Below are 18,280 nucleotides of genomic sequence, written 5' to 3'. Positions count from 1 at the left end.
AGCACCTCCAGCTCCCTCCCCCCACCAGCTGTTTTGTGGCATGCAGGAAGCTCTGGGGGGAGGGGTAGGAATGAGGGCATGGCAGGCTCAGGGGAGTGGGCAGGAAGGGGTGGAGTAAGGACAGGGTGTGGAGCAGAGCCAGGGGTTGAGCAGTGAGCACCCCTTGGCCCATTGGAAAGTTGGTGCCTATAGCTCCAGCCCTGGAGTCGGTGCTTATACAAGGAGCCTCATGAGGCTCTGGAGCCACACCTTGGCCACCCCTGGTCTAGATGTAAGTTTAGCAGAAGTAACAGCTGCTGCTGCAAGACAGGAGTTAGTATACAAGGTGGAGGTAATTGAAGTGCTACAGGACAGTGTATTTCTACATTTCATATTGATAGGGCAGTAGCACCCAGGAACCAGGGCCGGTGCAACCATTTAGTCGGACTAGGCGGTTGCCTAGGGCACCAAGATTTGGGGGCACCAAAAAGCAGTGCCCTCAAACTTTTTTTAAGTGGTTGAGCGGCCGCTGCTGCTGGGATCGAGAGGGATTCAGAGCTGCAGGCAGCATCCGCAGCCGGCAGCCCAGGGTGTCCCCTGGGTCAGGGCACCGCCGCGGCAGCCAGCATCCCAGGGTTTATAGGGGGCAGGTTCTATATGTTTGCGGTGCTCGAGCACCAGGAGTATTCAGGGCTGGGGGCCCAGCTCCAGCAATATTTGGAGCTGGGTCTCTCCCCCGGCCCTGCCTGGATTGGCTCGCGGGTCTCCCCCCCACACGCCCCGCTACGTCCCTGCCTCACAGAAAGCAGCGCAGCATGTCTCCCCTGCCCGCTTCTGCTGCTGGAGTAGAGTGGCTCCCAGCAGAACTGCTGTCTGCTGTCCCAGGGTCCTAGTGCCCCCCATCTTCTACTGGCAGGGCAGGCTGCCCTTACCCTGTGCTTCCGCCCTCGCCCTGAGTCTCTCCAACACCCCAAACCCCTCAGCCCCCCACACCCTAATCCTCTGCCTCATCCCTGAGCCCCCCCGCACCATGAACCCCTCATCCTCAGCCCCAACCCTCATCTTCCTGCACCCTACTGCTCTTCCCCAGCCCTCAGCCCTCCCGCATCATGAACCCCTCATCCTCAACCCCAATCCTCATCCCCCCGCACCCTAATCCTCTTCCCCTGCCCTCAGCCCCCCCGCATCATGAACCCCTCATCCTCAACCCCAATCCTCATCCCCCCGCACCCTAATCCTCTTCCCCAGCCCTCAGCCCCCCTGCAGCATGAACCCCTCATCCTCAGCCCCAGCCCTCATCCTCCTGCACCCTAATGCTCTTCCCCAGCCCTCAGCCCCCCCTGCAGCATGAACCCCTCATCCTCAGCCCCAACCCTCATCCCCCTGCACTCCCTCCTATCCCCAAACTCCCTCCCAGAGCATGCACTCCCTCCCCTTTCCCACACACTCCTTCCCACCCCCAAACTCCCTCCCAGAGCCTGCACCCCTCACCCTTTCCTACACCCCCACCCCCAGCCTGCACCCAAACTCCATCCCAAAGCCTGCACTCCTCACCCCCTCCTGCACACCCACCTCCTGCCCCAGCCCGGAGCCTGCACCCAGCACCCAAACTCCATGCCAAAGCCTGCACCCCTCCTGCACCCTAATCCCCAGCTCAGGACCTGCACCCCAGAGCTCTCCCCCCAAACCCCTCCCAGAGCCTTAGGCAAGTGGGGGCGGAGCTTGGGGGGCAGGTTCTGGGCACCACCAAAATTTCTACAGACTTGCCACCCATGCCTGGGTCAGCATGCCACCGGCAGTCCAGGGGTTCCACTGCGCAGTTGCTACTTCACTTCTCCCGCCTCCCAGGCTTGCGGTGCCAAACTTGGTGCCGCAACCCTGGGAGGAGAATTAGAGCAGGACAGCGTGCTCGGGGAGGACGCAGAGCAGAGGTGAGCTGGGGTGGGGAGGTACCGCAGGACTCCTCGGGCCAGGGAGTGGGGAGCTGCCGCGGGGGCGGGGGGCACACTTCAGGGCGGGGAGCTGCTGCAGGGCTAGGGGGGCGCAAGATGGAAGTTTCGCCTAGGACGCGAAACTTCCTTGCACCGGCCCTGCCAGGAACCCATCAGGATCAGGCCACATTGTGTTTGGTTCTGTACAAATGCAAAGACAATCACTGACTTGACCAGTTTGCAACTGAAGATGAGTGACACATGAAAGGAGTCAGGGGAGGGATACAATAAAATGTCTACAGGTTATATATACACACATATATGATTTAAAACAAAATCGAAGTGCTTAGTGCCCTCAACCTAGCAAACATTAATTGTCTAATTTCTTATAGGCCTCATGGCAGAGGGAGGACCGTGGACGAGGGAAAGTATTCAGTGGAAGGGGTGGGGCAGAAGGCTTATGGATCAGTGCAGAGAGGATGTTTTGTGTGGAAGAAAGCCTCAGCCCATTCGTATGAGAAGCTGACAAATGGACAGATGAAGTTGGCATCTCTAATGGCTGGGGTTAAGCAGGAGTAGTACACCTGAGGGGGGATTCCGCACACAATATTTTAAAATTCTGCATATTTTATTTGTCAAAACAACAATATAATCATACCAGTTTTAATTATGTTGGTAATTTATTTCAAAATACCTTTCAGCAAGTAATACCTGTAACAATGCGGACAACAAGAAATGTTCAGGAAGTGTTTTTGACAAATGGATTCCTTACTAGATATATTAATACAGAACTTTGAGTAATAATTCATTTAAATTACAATACAGAAACTTATTTCCCACAGCCCTCAGAAACAAGGCAAAGGCTTGCGGGAGTCAGAGGTAATGGAGGAGCTGAGGGAGAGGGAAGTAATTGCTGGGAGAGAACCTGGAGGGTTGTTGTGGCTGGAGAGGAGAAGTATGGAACAGGTTTTTTGGGGGAGATTGTTAGGGAGTTGGGGAGCCTCCCCCATGCAGACCCTGGCTGACCTCTACCCTCTCCCATTCAGTCAGGAACATCTGTCCGGTCCATGTCTTTCCTTCCATCCCCTCCCCCTGTCCTCATGTGTCCCTGCACCCCCTCCCGTTCAACCCACGGCTCAGTGCTGTTGCTCCATTAGTTCCTGTGCCACTGCCCCAGTCTGTCCCACCCATAGCCTTTCTGAACCTCAGTCTACATGACCCCCCTCATGTTGTATCAACCAGGAAAGTTACTAACAACTTCAACAGGACTTTATTTTTACAGGGGAAAACTCTGTACCAAGCTGCCACTGCTGCACCCTCTTTAGCTCTCACTCAGCCTCCTCAACTCATCCCCTCTCCTTCCTGTTTCCTGTCCTTTCAGACTCCCAACAGCCAGTGCTCCCAGTTCTAATAATCACAAGCACATCTAAACACCACATCTCAGAAGCCCCACATCTCACTCTGTCCATCCCCCATATATATCATCCCCCCCTCATCTAGCCCCACAAACAGGATCCTATGCTCTCTCCTTCTCTGTGGCTGGCCACCCTCTCTTTTTGCACCACATCAGCCTCTGGTGGGCAAAATATATAATTGCAGCGCCTCTCCAGCAGAATATATTCTTCTGCAGAAAAAAAAAAATCTGCAGGGGGATATGAATTCTGCACAGGTGCAGAATTTCCCCAGGAATAGAACAGGCACAGTGACAAAGGACCTTGTAGGCAAAGTCAAATACTATTAATTATTTTGCATATAGAGCTTGTTAGAAATGAAATCTCTGCTCTGCAGCAAACTTTGGCATTTCAAAACTTGTCATTCCACAGCTGAACGAAAAGCCTAGACTGCTCACAAAATGAAATTTTTGAAATATTTTATTTTGGAAATCTTGAAACTATCTTTCTGAAGTGTTTTGGCTTTTATATTTTTATAAATTATACTATAACAAAAGTTGAAACAACATTTCAATAAACTTCCCCTTAAATGTTATGAAATCAATACATTTCCACAGAAAAATCTGACTTAGCTGAATCAGTATTTTTCCACTGGAAGACTGTTTCATCAGAAACTTTTTGACCAGCTCCAGTTGTATGCCAGTAGACCAACTCACTGGCCCAGGAACAATCAATGCCACACACTAGAGTTGGTTTTAGGCCATAGTCTCAAAGCACAATTTATTGGTTAAACCAAAAACTTAAAGTAAAGTAGCTCCTCTGACCAGCATAGGCCACAATTCACAAAGGCTTTGCCCTCACCTTTCTCAGCCCCTCTGGGTCCTTGACCTGACCACAAGAGTTTGCCTAGTCTCTGTACCACTCACTCTCTAACACATTCCTGAAAGTCATCTCATAGCCAAGTTTTTACCCCTATTCCATTTTCTACTACAAACCTTCCTTATAGTTCTCCAGCCTAAGTGACCTCTTGCAGGCCTTTATAAGGGCCACGTGCTCTTCAGTCTATCACGTGCCCTCTAGCCCCACAGCCTCAGGGTATGTCTACATCTACAATTTTGCAGCGCTGGTTGTTACAGCTGTATTAGTACAGCTGTATAGGGCCAGCGCTGCAGAGTGGCCACACTTACAGCAACCAGCGCTGCAAGTGGTGTTAGATGTGGCCACACTGCAGCGCTGTTGGGCGGCTTCAAGGGGGGTTCGGGGAACGCGAGAGCAAACCGGGGAAGGAGACCAGCTTCCCCACAGTTTGCTCTCGCGTTCCCCGAACCCCCCTGCAAACCGCAGGGAAGGAGACCTGCTTGCATGGGGGTTCGGGGAATGCGAGAGCAAACCGGGGAAGGAGACCAGCTTCCCCGCGGTTTGCTCTCGCGTTCCCCGAACCCCCTGCAAACCGCAGGGAAGGAGACCTGCTTGCTCGGGGGTTCGGGGAACGCGAGAGCAAACCGGGGAAGGAGACCAGCTTCCCCGTGGTTTGCTCTTGTGTTCCCCGAACCCCCCTGCAAACCGCAGGGAAGGAGACCTGCTTGCACGGGGGTTCGGGGAACGCGAGAGCAAACCGGGGAAGGAGACCTGCTTGATTACCAGAGAGGCTTCCTCAGGTATGCTGGGATACCTGCTTATTCCACGGAGGTCAAGAAAAGCGCTGGTAAGTGTCTACACTTGATTACAGCGCTAGATCCTCTACACCCGAGACAAAACGGGAGTACGGCCAGCGCTGCAAACAGGGAGTTGCAGCGCTGGTGATGCCCTGCAGATGTGTACACCTCCTAAGTTGCAGCGCTGTAACCCCCTCACCAGCGCTGCAACTTTGTGATGTAGACAAGCCCTCAGTTGGGGCAGAGCTGATCAGACACAGGTGTGGCTGACCCATCTCCTCTTAAAGGGGTCAGTCACCCTGTGAAATGTAATTTCACATCATTTGACTGTTTAAAAACTTATAGCAAATCTGGGACTTAGGGGTCTATCCTACAAAGTACTGGGCACCCTGGTGGCCCTGACCCAGCACAGCACTTAAGCATGTGCTTAGTTTTAAGCATGTGAATAATACCAGTGTGACCTGGTGCTGGTCCCTGGTAGGTTAGAAGCCAGGGCAACCAATCAAAGCAAGGGACTGGGGCTACATAAAGAGTTTCAGCCCAGCCTTTCAGAGCAATATAGTTGTGACAACTGGAAGGAGATTGCAAGTGTCTCATGGAAGCGCACAGAAAAATCTTGTGTATTGTAAGAGGCTTTAGGCTAACTGCGGAATGAGACACAGAGCTGCCAGATCCGGGCAAGGCCTCCAGCCTGCCTGCTTCCCTGCTGTGTGTATTCTCACCACACTCACTGTTTTGATTTTTGCTTCTCAAGTGCGGGCGGAGCTTTCCGCAGGCTGTATTCTTGTCGCTATTGCATTGGCTAAAGCAACTGTCAGCTTTGCTTTGCTGGCCCAGCCGCGCAGATGGAAGGGTGGGGACAGCCTGTATTGGCCAAAGGAAAGCAAAGCAATAGGCCAGGTGGGGCGTGGGAGGGGCTGCCTATAAGGCGAAGTAGGTCAGGGACCCCCCCGCCCACATTCCACAGCTGGAGCGGTGTGGGAAATAGTGCAGTCTGGAGGCTAGTTCCTTAATTCTGATTGGGCAGAGTCATTGAAACCAGCCAGTGATTGGCAATTTTTATGGAGGGGGAGCCAGCGTCTGAAGGGAGTGGGGAGACAAGGCTGTTGGTGTCAGTCTGAGTCTGGGCTCTGAGCAGCTGGAGGGAGGGTCTCCAGCTGATAGAGGAAGATCAGTACCTATTAAACCCAAACACAGACACATTCTAATGCGTATCAGCTGTGTGCAAATAATACGGGTATTGCAGCCCTGAGCGCTGGCGAGAGGAGGGCTTGTTCTGGGAATTTGTTTCAACTTAAATTGATATATTTATATCATATAGCTAGCGTTTGAGGGAGCGTAAAGTACAAAGAGACTGAGCAAAAGGAGAGCGTTGGTCATATGGAATAAGGCTGCTCTGTGGGAGCAAAGTGCCCATTGTGAAGTGTGCCCAAATACACATACCCTATCTCCCGCCTTGGCTTTACTGTGGTTCTGACTGACCATGGAGGTGTTGGAAAATGGGGAGCAGAACCTGTTGCACTGGGATCGAAAGCTGAGCGAGCTGTCAGAACTGGTGGACTCCGATTCCCTGCTAAACAATACGGTGAGAAGCAGCAGCGCTGGGCTGTTTGTGTGTCTTCTGTACAGACACTAAAGTGTGTTCGTCTTATCACGGGGAGGGTGTGCAATAATTCCAATGTGGGGGGCAGCCCCTCTCTTTGGGGGTGGAGGAGCAGGAGTTGGGCTAGCACCCATCTACCTGGAAGTTAGGCTGGTCTGTTAGCAGGAGTTCTTGCGAATACTCGGTGTAGAAGGCGGTCAGAAATCTTCCTTGTGAAATTATGAATGTGCGTGAAAAGTATGAGTAATACCATTTTCCGTCCCTTTAAGCCTAGCTTTTCTTTGTCATTCCAGCTGGGTAGCTGAAGAAACCCAGGGTGGAGTTGGGCCCCATTTGGGGGAAGCCGTAAAACTGCTTTACCCTTAGTAATGACGGGGGCGGGGAGTCTGGCGTTTGGGATTTTAATCGGGGTGGTAACTAGGAAAATAGATGCATCCAGGACTTTACTGAAATGTATTTTCATTTCTTCACGTCCTTCCAAACGAGAATGACTGTGAGCATACAGGGAGAACTCTTACAGTGCATTAAGGTGCTGTTGATCCTAAGCCATTTAAAAAATGACTTTGAAATTTCATATTTTATTAAAACGGTAGCAGCAAAGATGGGTGTGTAACTTTTTGTGGTTTGGATTCCACTTTTCTCCCCCCTCCCTTGTGCCAATTAAGAGGTTTGTAAAGGTTTAACTTAAAGCATCAGTAAGAAAATAACAGACTTCAGGACTTTACCATAATGGGTTTATTCTACAATTGAGTGAAATCCAAGACTTTGAAATTCTGAGGAACCGGTTCCTGCATTTCTGCAGACCACCACATCATTAGAGGTTATGCTTGAAAGGGAGCTGGAGCCCTCCTATCTCCTGAAAGATTTTTGTGTTGGATTGCGGGCATAAGGAGAGAAAGAAGACTTCATCCTCATCTGAAAAATGCACTGTTAATTGTTTTCAAAGGCACAGCTGCAGCCAGATGTATGATTTACTTTACTGCAGTGTGCACAAAAGTCACTTCACTCAAAATAAGGCCAAAAGTGGGTTTTCCCAGGGCATCATGGGAAAGAGGGGAAATGAAGTTCCTCCAGGCAAACAATGCAGAATTACTCAGTTTTCCACAGCCAGGTTAGAGAGAGAAGTATTTTCTACTGAAGATCTTATTTTTTAAATAGTGGCTGACAAACTCTCTTTGGGTGGAAATGGGCCAGGCTTTGACTGAATTCTACAAAATATTGAAGAGAAATTGGTTTGGGTGTTTAGTGTACCGAGTGAGTGAATTCTACCATGGTGCAGATTACTTTATATTACTAGTTGCTGCAAAGCTGAGAATTTGGAATTTGACCATTTGTTTAGTAGGCTTTTAGTTTATTGGGATGCAGCGTTGTGGCTGTGTTAGCCCCAGGATATTTGAGAGACAAGGTGGGTGAAGTAATATCTTTTATTGGACCAATAAAAAAAAGTTTATTTGGACACAGACTATGGAGGCATGTAAATAACCATTCTCAATGCAACAGTTCATAGCTTCTGGCTACAGAAACTCTCACTGTAAACATGCGTCTAACCCTGGCAAGCGAAATGCTCTACAGGGACTTTCCTATGGCATGGCTAAGCAATCCCTCTGGTAAGTTCTTCCTTGTAGGTCAAGGGTTCCAAAACAGGGGGTCAGGACCCCTCAGGGGGTCACAAGGCATTACATGGGGGGTTGCGAGCTGTCAGCCTCCACCCAAAATCCCGCTTTGCCTCCAGCATTTATAATGGTGTTACATTAAAAACATTTTTTAATATATTTATTAGGGAGGTCACACTCAGTAGCTTGCCATGTGAAAGGGCTCACCAGTACAAAAGTTTGAGAACCACTGTTGTAGGCTGACTTTCTTAGGGGAAAAAAGGTGTGTTAATTGGCATGTTAAAAAGGGATTTTAGTGTATTAAAATCCTAAAATAGACAGATAGTGGTAGTACTAGTGTGCTAGTTAACCCATCTTTTTTTCCTAGTGTGGACATGGCCTTTGGTTAGTTTAAAAATTGCCCTTGAATCCTCTGATTCCAGTCTACTTGCTTTTGGTAGCAGCTGTTGGTGAAGCTTAGGCATGTTTGTCTCCGTTCTTCCCTGGAAGTATATTGTGTAATCTCTGGACTGAAATCATGAGCCCCACTCTTCACTGCCTATCGTAATGGTTATGGCAACTCTCTTTTTGGCTGGGGCTCCCTGTCCCTTTTGGAGATCATCAGTGGAGCTTCACCTATCAAAGGGGCTGCTGTTGTGTCACAAGGTTTCTTGTCTTCCTCCTCTCCAACTCTCATCTTGTCCTGCAAAGGCCGAATGTTTTGTTGCTTCCTGTCAGTCCTGGCAAGGAGAGATGAAGATTGTTAACTAAACTCTTTTTTCTCTTCCATGGAAATGCAGAGTCCTATCATTTGGTTACCATGCTGGCTTCCAATATTAACCACCTTTCTACGGTGGGAAATGTATTGTTGAAGCACAAATATTTTATGCCTTTAAAAAACAAAGATGCAAATTCCTTGGAGTGGCTATAAAGGGCCAATAAATATCTGAAATTTAACTATATTTGCCAACTACCTTAAAAACAACAAAAAGCAAAACAAGAAAAAATCCCAGCCTCAACCAAGGCCTTGTCTAAACTACAAAGTTGCAGCGCTGGTGAAGGGGTTACAGCGCTGCAACTTAGGATGTGTACAGACCTGCAGGGCATTACCAGCGCTGCAACTCCCTGTTTGCAGCGCTGGCCGTACACCTGGTCGTGCCTCGGGTGTAGAGGATCCAGCGCTGGTCATCAGGTGTAGACACTCACCAGCGTTTTTGTTGACCTCTGTGGAATAAGCAGGTATCCCAGCATACATGAGGAAGCCTCTCTGGTAATTAAGCAAACTCCACTGCCCTCCAAGCAGGTCTCCTTCCCTGCGGTGTACTCTGGCGTTCCCCGACCCCCCCTCCAAGCAGGTCTCCAGCCCCGCGGTGTGCTCTGGCGTTCCCCGACCCCCCACCCCCTCCAAGCAGGTCTCCTTCCCCGCGGTGTGCAACAGCGCTGCAGCGTGGCCACATCTAACACTACTTGCAGCGCTGGTTGCTGTAAGTGTGGTCACTCTGCAGCGCTGGCCCTATACAGCTGTACTAATACAGCTGTAACAACCAGTGCTGCAAAATTGTAGATGTAGACATACCCCAAGCCAGTGTTAGGCCTCCAGCTGTTACTTGTCTCTAATGCAGGAGATGTTCTGTGGGCATGTTTTGTCAGCTCTGCAGACCTTAGTCTCTGATCTCAGGTGAAAATGAGTAATGTTTTCTTGGGTGTGTGGATGGAGAGGGTGCATTCAAGTCCAATGTGTGTGTGCACAGCACACAGTAATAAAAGTTGACACAACTGGTGAGTCTCTGCTCAGGAGAAGTCCAAGATCCTAATTCAGGGGACTGCTATAGGTGAAGGCTGAGGTGTGCTGGCAGAGCTGTATGAGGAAGCTTGCTCAGTATTTACCTGCGCTATGCCTGGCTCAGTGTAGGCAGTCCTATCTGTGCCTCACTTTTGTGAGTACTAATATACCCAGGTAAATAAAAGGTTTTCATCTGTGAACCATGATATACCATAGTGCCACGGTGCAGTATCATAATTCTGCATCACAGCAAAGATCTTGTGTTAGTCTATGTGCAGAAACATGAATAACCATATAAGGTCTAACTTGGTCTGTGCAGGGCAGGCTGGCCTTAGGGTCATGGGAAGCATGCCTGTTGCAAGTTCTGAAGTTTAATGCAACTAGAAGGCAGGCTTTCTGTTACACACTGTAACTGTCTTTCTTTAACTATCCTGTTTAACTGCTTTGTCATTGAAATTTCTTATGCCTTACACAATTTATATCTTCAGATAGCTCTGGGGGGAAAGCACTCCTATGTTAATGAGCTGATAGGGACTTTAATGACAGGAAGCTCTGCACTGTTCTGTGGAAGGGTGTGCGCGCTCTCCCCCCCCCCCATTAATTTAAAAAAGGTAATGTTCTGAATGAAACCAGGGACCCCTCTGAGAATATTCTGTCCGATTTTATAGCTGTGTTTGGGATGCTTCTTTCCAGCTACTATTTGGATCTTGGTCAGTGACAAAGACTGAATTGCCATTCTGATTCATAGTGTCAGCCAGAAGTATCTCCCTAATTAAAATCCAGAGCTTGGGTGAAAAATTGTGGCTGCCCAACATACATGTGTTTTCCCAATAGGGTGACCAGATGTCCCAATTTTATCAGGGACAGTCCTGATATTAAGGGCTTTTTCTTATATAGGCATCTATTACCCCCCATCCACTGTCCTGATTTTTTTTCACACTTGTGATCTGGTCACACTATTTCCAAATCCAGTTACTGGCTATTTGAAATGTGTATAGCTTGCAAAATAAATGACATTCTGGCTGCCCCAGTGGTCGGGAATACTGCTCCTGTCTCTGCGGTGTTTAAATGGAGAGTGCCGTGCTTGTGTGGCAAATAATCTTACTTAGGCATTGACTCTTGGGAGCATGTAGGAAGAGGCCTCTGAAGGGACCCAAACAGAAGCAAGAAATTGTTTCTGTGTTGGAAGAATTGTGCGTGAAGCCACCAATAGAAGGAGAAACACAATCGACCAATAGTATGAATGATGAAGTGGATGTACTTCAAAAAGAGAGGATAGTATGATTATTTTGACTACTTATTTTTTCCATAGTAATCCCTCACAGGGAAAGAAAAGCATCTATTCCTACTGTCACCTACACTCTCTTATTTGCAAAGTACCGTTTCTGTTGAGGAATATGTTGTGCCTGCTGTAATGAAGTAAAAATTCCACAACTACTTTTAATAGAGCTTCTCAACTGAGTCAAACTTTAGTATTTCCCTGGTTCAGATTTCAGATCCTGTAGGATTCATTGGCTTTGCTGCTTCTGCTGCATATGCAAGTTTCTTGCTTGGTGTATCTGTAAATAGCAATGGGGGTGCACAGAGTGGAGTCTGTAGTGCCACTGTAGACCTGCTGCTGTCAGATTTGTGTCTTCAACTGTTTGTCTGCTTAGTAGGATGAACACCACAGATGTATTTGCTTGATCACTTCTCTCTCAATGATATGCTGACCTTCCCATGTTCCCTAGTGCAATGTCACTGTCTTGTTGGCAGCCAATGGCACGCAGATTGAGTCTTCCTCTGGTCTTTGCCTATTCTTGTCTGGGCACATAGCTGTGATTTAAATATGAAAAATTTGGTTGTACAGTCCCGTTACTGCCATCTCAGAAGATGGACAAGCACCATTATAAAGGCTGCTTATAAATCCCAAGCTTCAGCAGACACCTCTGTGCTAGTGAAACTGGCATCCCTCCTTGGGACTAAGCATCCTATCCTCTTAAGTAGAGAGACACGTGTATATGCATTTAGGAAAGATGTGAACAGCCTTTGAGAGATGTCTTTAATAGACACAATCTTCTATTAATGTGTGATAGACAAAAGCGCAAAAAAAAAAGTATGATGGGAAAACTTACGGACAGGAGGAAGGATCCACTTTCCTTCTGCAGTCGTACAGTGATGTGTGCATATGTAATATAAAAAAGGGTAAAAAATTTGTCACTGAAACATTGCCTGGGACAGGTGCCTTTATATAGTTAAAAATCCTTAACCTCCTCCACTCCCCCAAAGCAGTTCAAGATTCAAATTATTAATCAGAGCTATGTAGAAAATGCGTAATAGTACAAATACATTTAAACACACAACTATTTAAAATTGTCCATGCCTGGATTCAGCCCCCTGGGGCTTCTGTGGTTTTTTCTTGCCATAGCTGGTGATCTCAGCAGTGCCTAAAGCACCATAAGGAATGCTGCTCCCTGTTCCACGTAACTGTTAGAGACATCCTCTGAAACAGAGCCCTGAGGAGCTGCATGCAGGTCTTGGCAGGCAGCAGGCCTTTTAGGTAGCTGTTCAAAAGACAGTAACACATTGGAATTCAAGTCTGCATAAACTGACCTACAGTTGATGCCATCTCAGCAGGGCTGTGAGCCTCAGTGACAAATACCAGGTCCTGATACAGATGGGTAAATCTGTTGACAAAATGTTCTGTAAAATGCCAACTACCTGTTCCATTTCTTGAAGGCAGTCAAAAGGCAAATGGTTCATGTAAAGAACTTTTAAATGTCAAAAGCTTATCCAATTCCGATGAGGCAATCTTGTTCGCATTTTTTTGTTAGCCTATTTATCGCTTGATTCTGCTTTTGTATGGTAGCAGAATGCAGCTGTATTTAATATCGATATTGAACTGGAACATCAGCATTCGAAAGGTGATGCATGGGGAGCAGAACTGTAGGTGTTTGGCCATATGGAGAAAGTATGTATGTGGATAGCTCTGAAATAGTTGACTGAAATATTTTAGGCCTACATTTTCAGAAGTGACCAGGGAATTTGGGTATCTGAATTCTTGAGTACTCGACTTGAGACACTTCAAAGGGGCCTGATTTCTCAAAGTGCTGAGTATTTTCCCTCTGAAAATGGAGCCATTGAAATGGCCCAAATCTCTAGCCATTTCTGAAATTGTAGGCCTTAATGTAGGCTTCCTTATAGCTTTTGCATGAGCTGTGTAAATCCATGACGACACTACAGTTGATGCTATGGATACTTCAATTTCTGAACACCTGTAGAGTGTGGGCCTGTGGGGCCTATGCAGTCAGTTGGCATGTGCAAAGGAATGCATTGTTCGCTCTGGAGTCTCAGCAGGTTGACCGTACTTTCCTTGTTTGCACCTGAACAAAAATAAAACCAAACTTAAAGTTCAATGATGTCGGAGTTCAGAATCATGATTGTCCTCTAAGAAGAGTTGGGGAAACTTTTTTGAGCTGTTCTTATCTCTTCAGATAAATTGTCCATTACAGGCTAATGAATCTCATCAGGAATTTGCAGTGACTCATTTTCTGTCTCACAAACACTCTGATCATGGTCCTCTGCTTAGTATTCAGTTGACTTCTGCAGAAAGAGTACGTCTGAATGGACTTCCTTGGATTGCCTGTGTTTTTCAATGTATGGCACTTGAGGCTATATTTCATTTGTTAATTATATCTGATATGATGCTTAATTTTACATACACACTGTAAAATTCAATGTTTCTACAGCATGTGTACCACTGGGCCTGGAGTGAGCTTTACTGATTTAATATATTCTTTCGTCAGGGTAGCTAAGTTACGACTTCTGTGAAAAACATAACTGTTTCTTGTCTTAAATGCCTGTAAAATCCTGATTTAATATAGCTTTTTATTTAATTTCCTTTTGATTTTGAGAGTGCTGGTACATTTATTTAAAAGTGCAATTCATCATATTGCACATTTAGTTTTAACTCTGCCTGCTTAAGGAGTTGACTACTCAGCATTTCTTCTCATCTGTAACTGGGCGTGGAAGGCAATTCTGCAGCTTGGTTTATAGCCTAATGTGACATCGCTAATCAGGTCTTCTAAAGAATTGGTCAAGGCTCTCCAATAAAGAGAGAAGCGAAGATGTACATATTTTTAAAAGGAAGATAAGTTAAATAAACTTGGAGACAGTCATTATAAATTATGAAGGTGCTGGATAACTTTTGAAACAAAAACCAACAAACTACTTATGCTCTACACTTCCCATTTAAAACCATTTAAAAAAAAAAGAGGAACATAGTAAGTTCTAATATTCAGCAAATCTCTTGTAAACATCTCTGATCTAAAAGCTGACTGAGAGAAGCACATGGTGGTTTGAAACTTTACCCATACCATCATATTTCCTGCCAGTTAAATTTAGAAAAATAAGTGTATTGGATTTTCTCCAGATGGGCTTCTTTGGACTGACGTGTAACTGTACACTTAAGATGCTGAATTTGTGATGACGGTTGAGGTAGAGAAGAAGAGTGATCTGTTCTGGGAATGATTTTGAGGTATGGTGGATGATAAGTGTGCCCATGTAGCACAGAGAACACAATTTTTGGTACCTTGTGGAAGCCTGTAGTCCGCAATATCCCAGCGAAATGTTTCTCAAGACTTAGAAGGATCTTGTTGAGTATATGTAAAGGTATACTGCTAATCAAGGAAGTGGGTAGAGTGCAGTAGTCTGGACAAATGAATGTATCATTCATGTTACTAAAACTTGGTTGTCCTGCAGCTGGGAACAGAGAGCTTTTCATTTGGCCAAGTTGTGGGAAGAGAGTACAGCCTTTGAATTCCTTACAGATCTCTGTACTACGCTTTAAAGAGACCTTTTCAGCACTATCGTAGAAAAGGTGGCAACTGTGCAAGCCTTTCAAATAGATCTGGAATAAGACTGGGTTCTTTTCAATCTTCTTTCTTTTCATGAGCATTGGTATCTTCCGCAGCAGTAATGATAAGCTACCAGGCAGCTGCAGATACTCCACCTCCCCAAGGGGATTAGTTTTACAGCGCTGGGAGCACAGCGCTGGGGCACTGTTTACACTGGCGCTTTACAGCACTGTAACTTGCTGTGCTCAGGGGGGTGTTTTTTCACACCCCTGAGTGAGAAAGTTGCAGCACTGTAAAGCACCAGTGTAGCCAAGGCCTCAAAGACTTTCAGTGATAGGGGCATTTGATTGTCTCTTGAAGTCTGGGATCTCATTTAGAGCTGTCCTAGGCTTCCAAATATGTTTTTGAATGTAGGTCCTGTACTCTGGCTCCAGTTCTCTGTCAGGGAAGGCTTCCTCCGTAGTACTTCACTACTTTGTGGGAGGAAGGGTTGCATGCAGTAGAGAGAGTCTAGGTGACCTACTGGTTGCCCCTGCAACTGCTCTAAAGTAAATTCTACTGTATTGAAATTGCAAGTAAGAGAGAAAATATAGTTGAAGAGTAAACACAGCATTCCTCATTGGGTATGTGGAATAGGCAATAGGAAAAATCCAGTTGCTTAGGAGTAAAATATTAAATACTGTTGAGGTTAGGGATGTTTTATTTAAGCTGTAAATGAGGGACTGAGGTAAAATAAGGGATGCATAAAAACAGTGATAGTTTTAGCCTTGTGGAACTTTTTTTTTGGCAGCAAACATTCTTTTTTTCAGGAGTCAACATTTCTGACCTAAGTAACATACAACAAAGGTTGCAGGAAAAATGATCAGATTGTAAATACATTCATTTGCTATATTTTATGTAAAATATATTTTTGCTCTCTTCCCCCCCAGCTTTTGTATTTTGCTTGTCATCTTAAACCTTACATCCTTTAGGATAGAGACTATATTTGCTTCTGTGTCTGTAAAGTGACTAACAACATGAAGCCCTGATTCAACCAGGAGCCTCTGGGCTATACTAAATACAAATATTATTAAACATGAGGGACACTCTTCATTAGGAGGCCAAGCTGAGGGGTCAGAAAGGCACTCAGAGAAAAGAAACAGCAAATAAAGGATGGGATACTAGCTAGACAGGATGGACTTATGTGAATAGAGCAGTCTCTGCAGCTGCCTTTGATCCAAGTGAGTTACTGTGAAGATGCCAGTGACCATTTAGTGTCTGTCCTGCACTTGGAAGTCTACTTGTTTGCCATCTGCTAGCTTTAAATCTTCTGCATGTGATCCTGCTCTTCTGTGATTGGTACTGGTGAAAAGCAAAAATCTAGAAATCTGTCTGCCAAGAGAGGATTTTCCCATGCAGTTGCATTGAGAGATGCTTCATCATTTCACACAAACTGCTGGGGTTCTATGTAGGGTTGAACAGGTGTCCAGTTTTTGACTGGAACGCCTGGTCAAAAAGGGACTTTCGCGGCTCTGGTCAGCATCGCTGACCGGGCTGTTAAAAGTTGGTCAGCAGCTCAGGCAGGCTTCCTACCTGCCTCTGCACAACTCAAGGGGAAGCTGCCAGAATCTCCTTCTGGCTCCTGGGCAGAGGGATGGCCACAGGGGCTCTGCGTGCTGCCCCCATTGGCCAGGAACTGTGGCCAATGGGAGCTGAGGGGGCAGTGTCTGCAGGTGCGGACAGCACAGAGAGCCATGTGGTTGTGCCTCCACTTAGGAGCTGGAGGGAGATGCTGGGAGCTGTGTGAGGTAAGCGCCGCCCAGGGTCTTCACCCCAACCCTCCTGGAGCCCTTTCCTGCATGACAAACTCCTCATTTCCAGCCCCACCCCACAGCCCATACCCGCAGCTGGAGCCCTCACTGCCATTCCCCCTGCACGCAAACCCTCTGCCCCAGCCTTATGAAAGTGAGCAAGGGTGGGGGAAAGTGAGCGACTGGGGGAGGGGGGTGGAGTGAGCAGGGGCGTGGCCTCTGAAAAGGGGCAGGGCAAAGGTGTTGGGTTTTTTGCCAATTGAAAGTTGGCAACCCTAGTTTTATAGTAAGAAAATGGAGTCCAAATGTGTTGTTTTTGGTAACCTTTTCTTTGATTTCATTCTGTCCACGGCAGTGAAGCATCAGGCCGCTCTCTTCTACCTATTGTGCTAGATGTGTCCAAAATCGGAGAACTAAAGCCAGTTTTGTGCTAGTGAAATCTTTTCCTCACCATGGAAAGGGAGAAAGAGAAATGCACCTACATGTTTTTGTCTTGTATGGTTTAGGGCTGCAGGTTCTGGGGAAGCTGCTGTCCCTCAGCTTTGCTAGCCTGACTCAGTTCTATTCTGCAACACCCCTGAAATACTTCACTGCTGGCTCTTGCTTTAGCAGAGATTGCCCACATCATACCAGCATGACTTACCTCAGATGGCAAAGTGTCCATGACAGATGGGAGGGCCCAGCTCTCTCACTTGCATCAAAGATGGCGCGAGTGTTGGCATTGGCTCACGTGAGAGCAGGAGCGCAGCCTTCACAGGATTCTTCAAACTTATTTAGCTGATGATGCTGAGAGATGCTTTTGAAATTCGCTAAACAATAAAAGCATTCTTACACACTGCAGCAGCCAAGAGTGTCAAAGGCATGGCTGACAAAGTATTTAGAGATGAAGTGGGTGAGGTAATATCTTTTACTGGACGAGCTTCTGTGGGTGGGAGAGACAAGCTTTTGATCTTACACAGAGCTAGTCTTCAGATCTGAGAAACATACTTAGGCCTGGTCTACCCTACAGAGTTAGGATGACATAAGCTACCATATATGAGCATCTACACTACAGTGTTGCTCCTGCTGATGTAAATCTCCCACTATACCAACTTAATAGCTCCACCTCCACAAGAGGCACAGTGCTTAGGTTGGTGTAGTTAGGTTGGTGTAGACAGGTTGCTGCAGCGTCGGTGTAGACAGGTTGCTGCAGCGTCGGTGTTCTGACTGTCAGGCCTGGGTGTCTGACAGCTGGTGCAAGCCCTCCTGGTGAGGATGCACGCTGCTGACCGAAGGAGCTAGTGTGGACGTACAAAACTGATTTCATTACTGCAGTGGCTGTACATCGACGTAACTTATGTTGACTAGACTTTGTAGTGTAGATATGCTAAACAATCTGTTCCACCTGGTATTTAGCTGTGACATTAGGGGCATAAGTAGTTAAAACATATTTCAAGGGACCATTCCAGGTGAGGTGGCCTGGTAACACCCCACCAGTCATGGTGGGGAACCAACTGGGGATAGAGGGGGAAGTAGTTGTAATATGCGATAAATCCAGTATGTCAATTCAATCCATGGTATTTAGTGTCTAGCAAAGTTATAAATTTATGCTCCCAGGATTGTCTTTTGAAAGTGTTGTGCAGGTTTCCTTTAAGAATGAGGACTGAGAGGTCAAAGTGACCATTTTGTGAAAAATGATATGTTTATCTTTTTGTTTAAATCATTTTTCTGTGTGAGTTCAT

The 18,280-nt window shown here is 46.7% G+C and overlaps 1 protein-coding gene across 2 annotated transcripts in view; it reads left to right on the top strand.

The window, feature by feature from the left end:
• Window positions 1-6,085: 6,085 nt before the first annotated feature.
• The window catches only part of CREB3L2 (cAMP responsive element binding protein 3 like 2), a 115,016-nt gene continuing 102,821 nt past the window's right edge, over window positions 6,086-18,280 (top strand). For both annotated transcript variants that reach the window (XM_030543893.1, XM_030543884.1), the window contains exon 1: window positions 6,086-6,541. In XM_030543893.1, the coding sequence (XP_030399753.1) occupies window positions 6,440-6,541 (102 nt within the window). In that variant the 5' untranslated portion in view covers window positions 6,086-6,439. The remainder of the gene's footprint in view (window positions 6,542-18,280) is intronic.

Source organism: Gopherus evgoodei, chromosome 1 (assembly GCF_007399415.2).
Source record: "Gopherus evgoodei ecotype Sinaloan lineage chromosome 1, rGopEvg1_v1.p, whole genome shotgun sequence".
NCBI lineage: Eukaryota > Metazoa > Chordata > Testudines > Testudinidae > Gopherus > Gopherus evgoodei.
This window is presented reverse-complemented; position numbering and strand designations above follow the sequence as displayed.